At 45.4% G+C, this 13,653-nt stretch overlaps 1 protein-coding gene across 1 annotated transcript; it reads right to left on the bottom strand.

The window, feature by feature from the left end:
• Positions 1-8,212: 8,212 nt before the first annotated feature.
• Positions 8,213-10,167, bottom strand: ERCC6L (ERCC excision repair 6 like, spindle assembly checkpoint helicase). Its single transcript, XM_063309010.1, has one exon. The coding sequence runs from the start codon at positions 10,073-10,075 to the stop codon at positions 8,288-8,290; it is 1,788 nt and encodes a 595-aa protein (XP_063165080.1). The 5' UTR covers positions 10,076-10,167; the 3' UTR covers positions 8,213-8,287.
• Positions 10,168-13,653: the final 3,486 nt, after the last annotated feature.

Genomic DNA, 13,653 nt, shown 5'->3' with positions numbered 1-13,653 from the left:
CTTTTGGGCTCTCCTTCCTGATTGGCTATCCCACGAACCTTCCGATTGGCTGCCCCAGCCCTATATAAATTGCCCCCCCCCCCCCCGCAGGATTTCCACAGTCCTTCTCTGCTCTGCAAGGAAGGGGTTAAACATTCAGTCCATCCAGGGTCCCCCACACCAGACCGTAGATCTTGGCAATGGGTTTCCTGGATTCTAATCGGCCGAATTCAGCTACCAAAGAAAAACAAAAACAGCAGGCGAAAGGGTCACAGGTGAACCTCTCTCCATCCCTTGCATCCCACCCCACCAGGGCTGCTAAAAATAACAACCGGAGGAATAAAAGCGGTCGGAATAAAGGCTATTCAAGTGGAAGCATTTCTGGAAAGAAAAAAAAAAGATGAATGCCTGGGATATGGTAGCTGGATCGTGGATGAGGAACCATTGCTATCATGAACATGAACTATCATGAACCATTGCTATCATTCAGAGCAACCATTGCTATCATGAACATCTAAATCTTCTGGGAGCTATTTTCACAATCAGACCATTATGCCAAGGGAAGGACGGGCTGGGGAGGAAGGCTGAGGCTCGAGAAGGCGAGATTTGCACAACAGACTGAACCATCAATTGAAAAGTTAAAGATGCCCACAAGCCAAGTTCAGCACACACTGCCACGTACTTTTCTCGGAAACATTACTACAGACGTGGTTTGCCCTGCCTCCTGAAATGTTTTGCGGCTGAGCTCTGGGGGTCTCCCATCCATTTACTAATCGAGGCCCTTGCCTGCTTAGTTGCTGAGCCCAAAGTCGGCCCGGTGACCCCACTTGCTCAGGGACACCGCCCATTAACCAGATTACCCAATCATATCTTAGCCTGCAGGGCTGTGTGAACCCAAGCGATGTGGTTAGTCAGTGGTTAAGTTTGTTGTGCACCTAAAGAAAGGTGAGCTGAATTGATTCTGATTCAGATAACCCGGGGCAAGTGAGTTGTGTGAAGACATCCTTTATTTAACATGGGGGAGCAGCCTTCCCCACCTCCCCATTTCTCCTTTTAGGAAAAGCTTGTCAAACTTTTGTAAGTTGGAGTCATTGGCATAATCAAAATTCAGCTTTTCTCTAGTTACTACCATGTTGGAGTGGGACCAAAGGGGATCCGGATTTGAGTCCACTCCCGATCACTGACTCTCCCTGAGGGACCATGGGACCATCCCCCTCAGAGCAGCCTACCTCACAGGGCTGTTGTGGTGGAAATAAAACTGGAGGAAGGGTAGACTGCCTTTAACTCTTGGAGCAAAAGTGGGTCTTTGAGGATGACAGTGTCGGCTGAAGATGCAGAACCAATGTTTTCATTCCCAGGTCAGCAAGAGAATGAACGGCTCCGTCTTGTCCCAACAAGGAGATAAGGAAGCTTGCGAGTTAAACCTGGCTTCTGATAAATTAACACCAAGAGAGCCAGAGGGACGGGCTATGGCGGAAAATGCTCCTGTTTGACATGCGCCATTTAAACGCCTGTTTCTTCACACGCTTGGCTGGTGCTTTTAATTAAAAACAGCCTGTTCCATCTCAGCTGGCCAAAGATCCTTAAGCCAACTGTGGCATGTTTTTCCAGGCTGACTTTGTGCAGGCAGACAGCACCATTCAAGAAGTTAGTCCAGAGTGACCGGTCACAGGATCTCAGTCATGCCCCATAAACTTAATTACTAAATTTTTATTAAGGGGTTGTTTGTTTGCTTTGGATGACTTGTGATTAAAATAACACGCAGGCTCCTTTCTCTAAAAGGAAGCAGGAAGGAGTATGGACTTAGGAACTCTCCCCGGGAGGATAGCTTTAAAGCAGCAGGACCCAACCTGTTGCTCCCAGGATTCCCACACAGCACAGCTTCTTGCTGGGGATGATGGGTGTTGGAAAGCCATACATTTGAAGGACACCTTGCTGGGCAGGATCTAGTTTATGTAGGGTAGCAGGCAGCAATTTGGCTGAGCTCAAAAGCAGACTCAGACTGAGTTGATACTCAAATGGGACACCACTGAGGAATCCAGAGTTTGAAGACAAACTAGGAAGTTGAAAAAGGCATCCTGGAAGAAGACACAGGCAAGCTACTTGGCTAAGAAAATAATATGGATGTGCTTGGATATATCAAGGAATCAAGCTCTATTTGAGAAATCGTTTAGTGTGGCCAAGTTCAGCTGGTAACAGTTTTGGCTGAGCTTGGAAGCTAAGCAGGATTGGTCCTGGTTTGTATTTGGATGAGAGGCCACCAAAAAATCCAAGGATGTAAAATCCAAGGATGTAAGCTAAACTGGGAAGTCAAAAAGAGGGTACGCTCCAAGTTGGCACTAGGATCTGAACCTTTCCCTCTTATTGTTTTGACCCAGCCATTTGTGGCTCATCCACTAACTCATGATTAGACCATCCACGATTTATCTCAGACAAACCTGGTCTGAATCTAAGAAATAGGGCCACCAAAAAAAAAAAAAGGATTGGAGACTAGAAACTATTAAGAGAGGGGGAAGATGCTGGGAGTGTTCAGCTTTGAGAAAAGCTACCACTGGTCCAGATTGCAGTGGTGCAGACAGTGATGGGGACACCATGTGATGTGCACAGGACTCCACTGCTTTGTAAGCTGCACTGCCTACTAGTTGGTTTCTGGGTGCAATTCAAGATGTTGGTTTCACCTTTAAAGCTCTTCGCATTAATCTGGTTGTCTTCGCCCATTAGGTGTGGTCTGGCAGGGTGGGTGTCCTCCAGGTCCCTTCAATTAAACAATGTCATCTTGTCGGACACAGGAACCATGCTCACTCTGTTGCAGTTCCTGCCCTCTGGAATAATCTCCCCCAGAGAGCCATGGGGCTCCCACCCTTATGTTGTTTAAGAACTCATTGAAGACCCAGTTGTTCTCCCAGGCCTTAGGGATGGGGTGATTGTGGAGCCCCCTTTTGTTTTGTTTGTTTTGAATACAGGTAATCCTCGACTTTCAATCACAATTGGCACCGGAACCTCTGTTGGTAAGCGAGGCAGTTGTTAAGTGAGTCATGCCCGATTTTACAACCTTCTTTGCCACTATCATTAAGCAAATCACCGCAGTCATTAAGTAAATCACATGGTTGTTAAGGGAATCTGGCTTCCCCCATTGACTTTGCTTGTCAGAAGCTGGCTGGGAAGGTTGCTAATGGTGATCATATGACCCAGGGATGCTGCAACTGTTGTAAATACATGTCAGTTGCCAAGTGCCTGAAATTTGATCACATGACCTCAGGGATGCTGCAACGGTTGTAAGTGTGAGGACCAGTTGGAAGTAACTTTTTTCAGTGCCATTGTAACTCTGAATGATCACTAAGTGAATGGTTGTAAGTCAAGGACTACCTGTAGAGTACTTTGCTCTTCAATTCAGCTGTATCATTTATCTCAGTGTTTTTCAAACTTGGCAACTTTAAGATGAGTGGACTCCAACTCCCAGAATTCTCCAGCTAGCGTGAGTGGACTTCAACTCCCAGAATCTGCATCTGCAGACTATTTCAGTGCAGTTTTCCATCAATGGTTTATTTAATTTTTTGCAGTCTCTGGATTACAAGGTATGATGAAATCCTTGCTTCCTGACTTACATTGCAGATCCAGTCCCACCTTGGCTACTAGAATCTTCCCCATCTTTGCGTCTTTTGCATGTGTTAATCTCCATCTAACATAATCACAACTGCTAGGGTGAGGGATGGTGCATAGAAAGAATGACCAGCTTTCCCCAAAGCTGGAGGAACAGCTAGAGGTCATCCAGACAGTCAGCCAATAATCCTCACCACCAAAATTAGGAGATAGACTGGGGTCTTCCTTTAACTGAGGCCACCCAGTGGTATCGGATTACAATTCCAGGCACCCCCAATTTATCATGCAGGCTGTTTGGGGCTGATGGGTATTATAGTCTCACATATCTGAAGGACAGTGTGTTGGGGAGGGTTGACCAGGGAGCCTTGGCCTATACAAGTGCACGCTGGCACAAATGCACCGATGCAGGTTAGGTTTAGCCATTGCCCTAAACCTTGGTTTGTTGAATAAGCCACCACTGGCATAATTCCCACAACATTCGGGAGACTGAGATCAAGCGTCCAATATCCAGGCATGGAAAATCTGTGGCCCTCCAAATTCAGTTGAACTATCATTTTCAAAAACACAGCCAATAGCCCTCAAGAACATTTGCAGACATGGCTTGCTCACCCTTGATTATGCTCAATAATGAGGGGAGAGAGTCCTATGACTCTAGGGTGGGACTGTACCACTTCCAAATTCAGGTGCCTAAGAGAAAAGGTGTCCTTAAGCCTCTCCTTATCTGGTTCTAGTTGCCTATTTGTACCCCCAAAAATAACCTTTAAAAAACAGAGCCATTAAAAAAATAGGATTCCTCACCAGACTTTGGAACAAAACCCTGCATTCTACTACCCCACAATTCATGTCTGATCCTTTAAGCACCGTGCAACCCAGACAAACTAATCTAACAGCATTCATGAAATGGCTGTTTCAGAAGCACTCCAAGACCATGACAACATGAAAATCAGGGAGGCCAGTGGTCCTAAATTGAATGGGCATCTCCAGGACACAAGAACATCCTTTAAACTCAGCATGGGCCTTTGCCATCCCTTTCGAAGGGGCACAAGGAGACCCCTTCTCCAATTCCACACACACACCCCACTTGGCAGAAGTGCCCCCACTCCCTGGCTGGCTGCTGTGATAAGAGATGCATTTGCCGGGCGTCTCAGTTTGCTTATCTTGGCCAGGAGCGGAGAACAATAGCCCAAGAACACGCCAGGAAATTCTAATTAATGGGATGAAAATATCGCAAAGGTAGGCATGGGGGCCAGAAACAATAAAGCATTTCGAAAAAGGAGTAAAGGCCAAGTAGGAAGTTAGGGGGTAAAAACCAGCCAGGCCCTTCCCTAGCTTGGCAAGGCTGTTCGAGGACAAAAACAGACCAAAACATCAAACAAAAACAAGGGAAATAAACTGGAACCGTTTCAGCTCAGCGGCTGTTAAAGAGGGTTGCACTGAATGTGGAAAATTTCCACCTTGCTCACCCTGTGTTTTATTCTTCCCTTCTGTGATTAACTAACCACACAGTCCTAGGTGCTACTGCTGGCTCCAGATTTAGCTGTTCCCTTAGGAACAAGTCAGAAAGCCCTGTTTTAGTACCAGTCTTGGTTTATGCACATCCACCAAAAATCCTGGCCCATTTCTTCCTATTCAGACAACACACTTTATTGAGTCAGTTTAAGACCTATTGGCTGCATTTGGAATGGCAGGCTAAGGTTGACTTTAATCATGATTAGTTTTTTTCCCTCTTAATTTAATCCAGTGTTTCTCAATCTCCGCAATTTTAATATGGGAGGACTTTGACTCCCAGAATTCTCCAGCAGCCATGCTGGCTGGGGAATTCTGGGAGTTGAAGTCCTCCCATTTTAAAATTGCGGAGATTGAGAAACATTGATAATTTGTTGGGTTAGTTAATGACTCAGTGCCAGAACCAAAAAAGAGAGTTTAATTCAATAAACCAGATTCAGGATGTTGTGTGAATATAATATTTGGCTGCTTTTTCACAAAATAAAAATTGAAACTATTACTTTATCTTACAACTGCTAAAGGTAGGGCAAAGTTTCCAGTGCAACTGTGGGGGGTCAAAAAAGTCAAACTGGACTGCAACCATGTGATCAAATGATGCAGGTAAAAAAGGGTGGGGCTTGAATGCACAGATACTGCTGCCATCTTGACTTTTTTGACCCCCCCAGGCAATGGATGCCCCTGTAAGATACTCAAGTCTACAGTACGCAATGGCTGGCTTCATCCATGAAGCTGCAATGAGGTATGTTTGGGCTTTGTGTGTTGTGTTAATCAGTCATGATTCAGGAAGCTGTGGCTCAGTGTAATGTCTGAATCCAGTGATGGGTGTCTTCCACAGTATCGAGAGAAGATTTATGGGGGGGAATGTATTGCTGGAGCCATGTTGATCCTTCTTCAGCAAACTCTTCTAGATGGTTTATGATGCTTCCCACCAGAACAAATATGCAAAGCAGTTAACTGGAATTAACTTCAACTTCTCTGCAGTTTCTTTATCATCCATTACAGCTTTGTTAACCTCTCCCCTACCTAGTTAATGCTCCTGGAATATTTAAGATGTTTAGCAATACAGAATATACAGTATATTCTTTTTTTCTCTTACTTCTTTCCTTCCCCTCCCCTTTTTTTGGCAACAAAAATAGAATTGCAGAGTTAGATGGGATCCCTCGGGTCATCTAGTCCAACCCGCTGCAGTGTTTAGGAAAGCCAGTTAAACTATCCTTGAAAGGAGGCCAACCCCTTCTAAAAGCCTCCAGAGATGGAGAACAGAACTCAAAACCTTGACAGACGGTTCTGTTAGACAAATCTTTTCCTTACATTTAAATGAAATCTAGGTAGCTGTAACTAACACCTGTTATTTCTGATACTAGTCTGTGGCCATGGAAAATATTCTTGGCCATCTTCCCCTGCAGCTGAACATGTCTACCGTGTCTCCCTGCAGCCTTCTGTTCTTCAGGCTTGACCATCCCAAGTTCCTTCAGCCTGTCCTTGTGAGTCATGTGCTCAAGCCCCTGTGTCGTCTCCATCACCTTCCTCTGAACCTTCTCTAATCTGTCAAGATCCTTCTGAATATGTGGTGCCCAGAATCATCTCCATTCTTTGGTCCTCGTTTGTATTCCTTTCAGTCCTCATTTGAGCAAGACTTTCAGCTTCTGTCAGTCTTGCACCTAATCATTTTTCTAACTGCTTGGTGGTACTTTATCTTATTCTTCATGGCTGATACATTTCTAATTTACCGTCTCTTGTTATGACTTTGAAGAACTCCCTTCTGGAGCAAACATGGAATCAGCTGCATTCTAAAGAGATAGGGCCCGCTTGACTTTCAATTTCCTTTTGATCAGACCATCCATATTCACATGCATGTGTCTCTGGGTGTTCCCTCTTTTGAAGTCAAATGCAATTGTGTTGAATTCCCTTGACATTTTCTCATTTACGCTAGACTACATATGATTCCACTGCAGTCACTGTTTCGGAGGGCCCCCTTTAATAACTTTCTTGATCTCAACACAGACCACAGATTTATAAGGGATACTTACATGGTAATTTCAGGAATGATTCTTGATCAGAAGCAAAGTACTGTATTTTTGGCTGTCTTTGCAAAGAACACAAGGGATTAGTCAAATGTTGCTTGATTAAAGGGATCTTTAGTCATGTAAGAAGTTAAATATACATACATACATACATATATAGATATATAATTCCAGGCAGAGCAAACAGGAAACTTGTCTTCTCTGCTTGATTCCAGCATGGTACTCAGATATTCTGTCTCTCTCCATGGAGGTTCCACTGAGCAAGCCGCAAAGGGATTAATCAGACCCACATTTAAAACCGTCTGAAGTGGCCTTCAGCCCAACTTACAACAGCAGATCCCAAGTCTAGCAGGCCTTGTGCAGATCAACCTTCCCCAGCCTGGCGCCCTCCAGATAGGCAGGATTACCATTCCCAGCATTGCTGGTGGATAACGATGGGGGTTGCCCTGGTAAAGTGAATAATGGTTTTTTAAATAGGAAAATACATTTTACTAGCATTGAAAGAGTAAAACATACAACTTTGATACAGATAGACTTAATTTTTAACAAAAGTATGAGAAAGACAGGAGGAAGACATAACAGGAATTAGTTTTGTCTCTGTGGGACCCTTTTTTCTTATTCCCTCCCTAAATGGAGAAAAGTAACATCATTTTGCTTAATCAAAGCTTCCACCTAATAGACCTCAAGGCAGTTCTGAAACTTTACAACCTCACTTTCATGGAGGAAAAACAGACCTTGCAAGTCTTTATTATACTCTGGAATATAGGCAAATGGAATATGGACATTTTTAGCTGGCCTGGTTTCTCCCTTGAAGTTTGCTCGGTGTTCGGCAAGCAAGTTTGCAGTCTTGGGCCCACAACAGTCTTGCATCCTTCACTCCATGTTGAGCTGATGACACAACGATGGGTCCCATGACATTTCTTCCAGAAATCTAGCAGCATCAAAGTCATGGCGGAGTGGGCAATGTACATCTTTAATTGCTTGTTTCTGGAAGGTGACCAACCAAAGATTGGCAGAGCAGAAGTTCTGTTGACTGAGAAAGAGGGTGGTTCCTGAAGGCGATGGAGAAAGCTTTACGCTCATTCTGTCGATCACCTCCATGAGAAGAAAAATGTTGGGAAGGGTCTAAGAGAAGATCATGGGAATGGCTTTAATCCCAGATGAATTGTAATGAAGAGTCATGGAAAGTGCACTGTCCTTTTCCTGGTGTCCGTGAGTTGTGATTCTAACTGGACCAGCTCCTGAGCCTTGTGGACGCGGTACTGAATGTACTGGTGGGCCTCCTCATCATCAGCTTCCTCATGACCTGTTTCAGCTGTGTACATGAGGTCGTGATCAGATAGGCCAAACATCTCCAGCGAGTAAAGGTAGGCAATGTGTTCATCTAGCTTGGGGTCTGAGTTCCTTTGGGTGGCATGCAAAGATTCCAGCTGGAGTTGAGTCAAGGACCTTCTTGTATCTTTCAGAACAAAGAGCTCTCTCAACTCCTGCTTGGAAAAATAGCGATAGGGGTTTTTCTTATCTCCTGTGCTTTGCCTTATTAGTGAGTCCTTAAAGACCTGCCGCCGGTAGATTTTCTCTTCCACTGTCCCACATGTGATAAGCCGGTAAATCACAACGTTTTCCCTTTGCCCGATCCTATAAGCTCGGTCTACGGCTTGCATGTCTGTGGCAGGATTCCAACTTGGATCAAAGATAACCACTCTGGTAGCTGCCGTTAAAGTGATGCCCACACCCCCAACTTGGGTCGTCAGGAGAAAGACTGAGTAGCTTTTGTCATTCTGGAACTCTCTCACCCTCTCCTCCCGTTCCACTAAACACGTCACTGTGCCGTCAATACGCATTAGCTTAATGCGCTGTTGAGTCAAGATGCACTCTATAATATCCAACATTTTCCTCGACAAGGAGAACACGAGAGTTTGGTGGCCTTCCTCCCGCAGCTTTGCCAGCAAGGCTATGAGGAACTTCAACTTCCCAGATTCTTCAATCAGAACCTTCTCAGATACATTTTTTATTTCCTCCATCAGGCCCACCTTGATTGTATTTTCCCCATCCTCCTGCCTTGAAGTTTCCAAGCCAAGCTGCGTGCAAGCTTGAGTGGACAACAGCCTGGGGTGATCACAGAGTTTCTTCAGGATGGTCAGTTCTGCCAACGGGGAACGCGTGGTCATTAAAAGTTGCTTGATGTGATCCAAGGAAAGAAAGTTCCTGTAAATTTCTTCCTGCACAGGTGCCAGGTAGACCCAGACAATAAAGTCATTTTTTCTTGGAAGAGAAGGCATTTCTAGTGCATCATGGCTGGGTGAGCCAGTAAGTTGGTCCAGTCTCAGCTTCTGAATTTCATCTTTACTTCTTCTCAAGAAATGAGGTTGTATGATGGTCATCAAGTTCTCTGAAATCTTGAGGCCAAGGGCTTTCTCACCCAGGGTTGCATCCTTCTCCCTTGCCTTTGTGATGGGATTCTCATATTCCATCTTGAAAGTTCTGGCTGTGCCAAGGAGGGTGCCCTGACACGCAAAATCAAACAGGCACCAAAGTTCTTGTAGGTTGTTCTGCACTGGAGTCCCCGTGAGAAGGATGCGATTCATGGCTGGGATGGCCCGCAGTGCTTTCGTGGTCTTAGCCAAGGGACTCTTAATTTTATGGGCTTCATCCAAGATCAGGTAGTCCCAGATGAATGTTTGCTGGTCGCAGCTGGACAGCTGTTCCCAGTTGGCTAGGATCATCTGGTACGATGTGAGAAGAACACCCTTTTCAGTTTGGATTCTCTGCAAACCTTGGCTGCGTTCTTTCTTGCTCGCCCCATGGAATAGCTTCACCCTAATGCCAGGGGCCCACTTGGCAAACTCTTGCTTCCAGTTATTCACAAGGGTAACCGGCATGACCAACAACACAGAACGGACAAGCTTTGCATCGAGCATCCCTGAAAGGAAAGCAACTATCTGGATGGTCTTCCCCAAGCCCATGTCATCTGCTAAAATGCCCCCCTTTCGTCCATCACGGTAGAGGCGATACAAGAAAGCGACCCCCTCTTTCTGGTGCTCAAAGAGCTGGTCATGCATCTCCCTGTAAAGCCAGAGCCCGCTCTGAGCAACGTTCACATATTCGTCAGCCCCTTGATCCAAGGCCAGCGTTACCAGCTTCTCCTCCACGTGTCCTAGACAATCCTTCAGCCTTTCACCGGGTTCCATCTCCGTCTGCCTCTCTCCACAACGAGGGATGGATTTCCCTAGATTTCCATTCATGCTCTTCTGCTCTGCTTGGGGTCCATTTCTGCAAAACACACCTTCATTTGAGCTGCTGAGAAAAGCAGCAAGGAAAAAAATACTGTTCTTCAGGAATCAAACCCTACATCCAAATACAAGGAGCACCATGCTTGGGCTGTTGCTGATAACAACAACAGCACCTTTAATATTAATAAACAACAACATTTTGGACCTGGGATAGGCAGAAGGGCTCGATAGGCAGACAAAAATGCCAAATCCAGTCTAAACATCGGGCTGGCTGTGTGGCCAACCATAATAAGACATGGGCTACTGGATGGTTCTGACTGCATTTGGTACTTTTAACTATCGGAACCTTCTGAAGGAATATATATATACGCTGTTCCAAATAATGCAACTTTGTGTAATTCATGAATTGAAATTATATGACGATGATGACTATGTTTTTGTTCAACCCAGCTTACATGGGGAACTCCCTTCCTTTTATCCACAACAACCCTGTAAGGTAGTCTGGGCTAAGAGTGAACGATTGGGCCAAAGTCTGCATGAACGTCTCCAATTTTTTCCCCAGTACCCAACGTCGCTTCATACAATGGGCTTGGCCAATTCAAGTAAAGATCTGGTAGCTGGAAGGGCACCACCCACTTCACTTCTTTTGCTTCAACTCAGGTTTGGCTTTTTGTATTGTTTGGGCCAATGCAAGCTTTTAGGCAGATTCTAAGAAACCAGGACTGGTCCTTTCTTGCCCAGGAGAGCCCTGAGAGCAAAATCTGGCAAGGGAAGATCAGAGGGAGGGAGGGTGTTTGTTTTTTTATTTTTTTATTTTTATTATTATTATTATTATTCAAATTTTGTTACCGCCCATCTCCCTCTGGGTGGTTTACAATAAAATTAATACTATAACAATAAACGTTAAAATCCCATAAAAAATAAAAACAAGTTACAAATATAAAATACAATATAAGTAAATATAGAATCCAAGTGGCTATAAAAATTCCAATCCGGTGGGAGGGGCTCTAAGGCATGAGCCACCCCCACAAATGGCAACCTGCCTTCCCGAACCAAGTCTGTAGGGCCTTCCGGAAGGTCAGGAGTGAAGGGGCCTGCCTCGCCTCCGGGGGCAAGATGTTTAGCTTGGAGAAGAGAAAACTGAGCAGGAGGGAATTTCGCTGCATTCTTCAAATGCCTGAAAACGTCACCCCAAAGGCACAACCTGTCTCCTGTTGTCTCAGCTGGCAGGACACTGGCAGGACTCTTATGATTCACAGTCATAAGAAGTGGAAAAGCAGACTAGACATTAAGAAAAACTCCCAAGGAGTGTGGTTTGCAGGGCAATCCATGACCCTGAGAGGTGGGGGGCCTCCCCTTCCTTGGATGTGCCTAGACCAGTGTTTCTCAACTGTGGCAACTTCAAGCTATGTGGACTTCAACTCCCAGAATTCCCCAGCCAGCACTGCCACAGTTGAGAAACACCGGCCTAGACATCAGTGTCTTTGGATGCTTTTCATTGGGGTTCGTCTCCTGAGAAACAGGGTGGACTTGATGACCTCAAGGGCCCCTCCAACTTTAGCATTTTATAATCTGCCTGGACTGTTTGCAGCCACACTCCTTCAGGGGTCCAGACTATGAAGGAGGCCAAACCAAACTTTGAAAATGAAAAGGCAGGAAGGCATCAAGTGGGGAGATATGGACAAGGGGGTTTGTGGGGGGCGGTCAGCTCCACCAGATGGGAAAATCAACTCCCCAGGAAGGCTAAAACTACTTTTATTGAGAAGGGCTAGAAGAACAGAATCTTGCAAGTCTGGCTGTGCAGGACCCCCCCACCCCCTTCTTATACTTCTGTGAATTAAGGAGGTGTCTGAGCGTATTTTCTGTCTGTGCTGGACTTCAGCCCTGTTTCTCCCCTCATCGTTTTGATACTGGAGCTTGCAAATTTCCAGCAACGTCACCTTCCGTACTTTCTACAGGGAGTCAAAAAGGTCAAGATGGCATCTTGACTTTTTTGACTAGCCCCCCCTGCAGACATATTGTCCATATCCAAGAAACAGCTGTTTGGGGAACTGGTTGTGCAACACAGTGGGGGACCAACACCCCCCTTGCAAGATAAAGCTGCAGACACCGTCTGAAATGCTACCGCCAAGATGCAAACTTTCATCCTCAATGAGAACTTGCTCTTACCTTTGACCCTGCTTCACCGGCCTGCGATTTCTGGCTTTTGTCACCATTGCCATGATGCTATCCACGAACCAGGATTCCGATTTTGCCTGAGAACAAAATGAAAACCTGCAACAGAACGGAAGATGTTTGTAAATGGGAGGCTACAGGAAGAAATCTAGAGTTTTAAACACTGGGGGTAGGGGGAAGTAGCAGAACCAGAAGTGGAATACAGGGTCTGTGTTTACACAACACACTTACAGGTTGTCCTCGCTTAACGACCACAATTGGGACTGAAATTTTGGTTGCTAAGTGAAGCGGTCATTAGGAGAATCTGACCCAATTTTATGACCTTTTGTGGTGGTCGTTAAGTGAATCACAGTGGCCATTAAGCGAACCACATGGTTGTTAAGTCAATCACGCGGTTCCCCGTTGATTTGCTTGCCAGAAGCCAGCTAAGAAGGTAGAAAATGGTAATTACATGATCACAGGACACTGCAACAGTCATACCTGCAAACCGGTTGCCAAGCGCCCAAATCGTGACAATATGACTGTCACAGCATCCCCATGGTCACAAGTGTGAGGAACGGTTTTAAGTCTGAACCGTCACTAAACAAATGGTTCTTAAATGAGGACTACCTGTAATCTGGTTACTGAGTCAGCCCATTTTCAGGGTTTGGCCAATTCATCCTATCATAATCCAGCCAAACTGGGGGGGGGGGGGCATTGCATAACATGTAAGCGCCACACACAAACTAACCAGCGTTAACACTAACCTAGTTTAGCAACTTGTGCCAAGCAGCCACTAGCTTTGTAACTGATCCAGTTTCCTGTGCCATGTACCCTTTGCAGGCATCAGGCTGCTGAACCATTTAAGTGGGGCACAGGGTAAGTCACTGAAACATTAAGTGTTTAAAATTTACCCAACAGGATCAATATAATATCCAAAGGCTTATAAATGTGTAAGTGTCCTTTTTGGAAAACAAAAAAAAAGGGGGGGATTTGAGTTTTCATCAAGATGGGAACCCAACTGCTGGTTAGTGTGATTGTTGGGATTCAACGGACCCCACATTGAAAACCACCGTTTTGGAACTGGTTTCTTCCAGCATGGGCTGGGACTACAAATTCCAGATTTTCCAGCTGGGAAGTCTGGAGGTTGTAGTCCT

This window comes from Candoia aspera, chromosome 7 (assembly GCF_035149785.1).
Source record: "Candoia aspera isolate rCanAsp1 chromosome 7, rCanAsp1.hap2, whole genome shotgun sequence".
Classification (NCBI taxonomy): domain Eukaryota; kingdom Metazoa; phylum Chordata; class Lepidosauria; order Squamata; family Boidae; genus Candoia; species Candoia aspera.
Note: the sequence above shows the minus strand (reverse complement) of the source record. Positions and strands in the feature narration are given on the sequence as shown.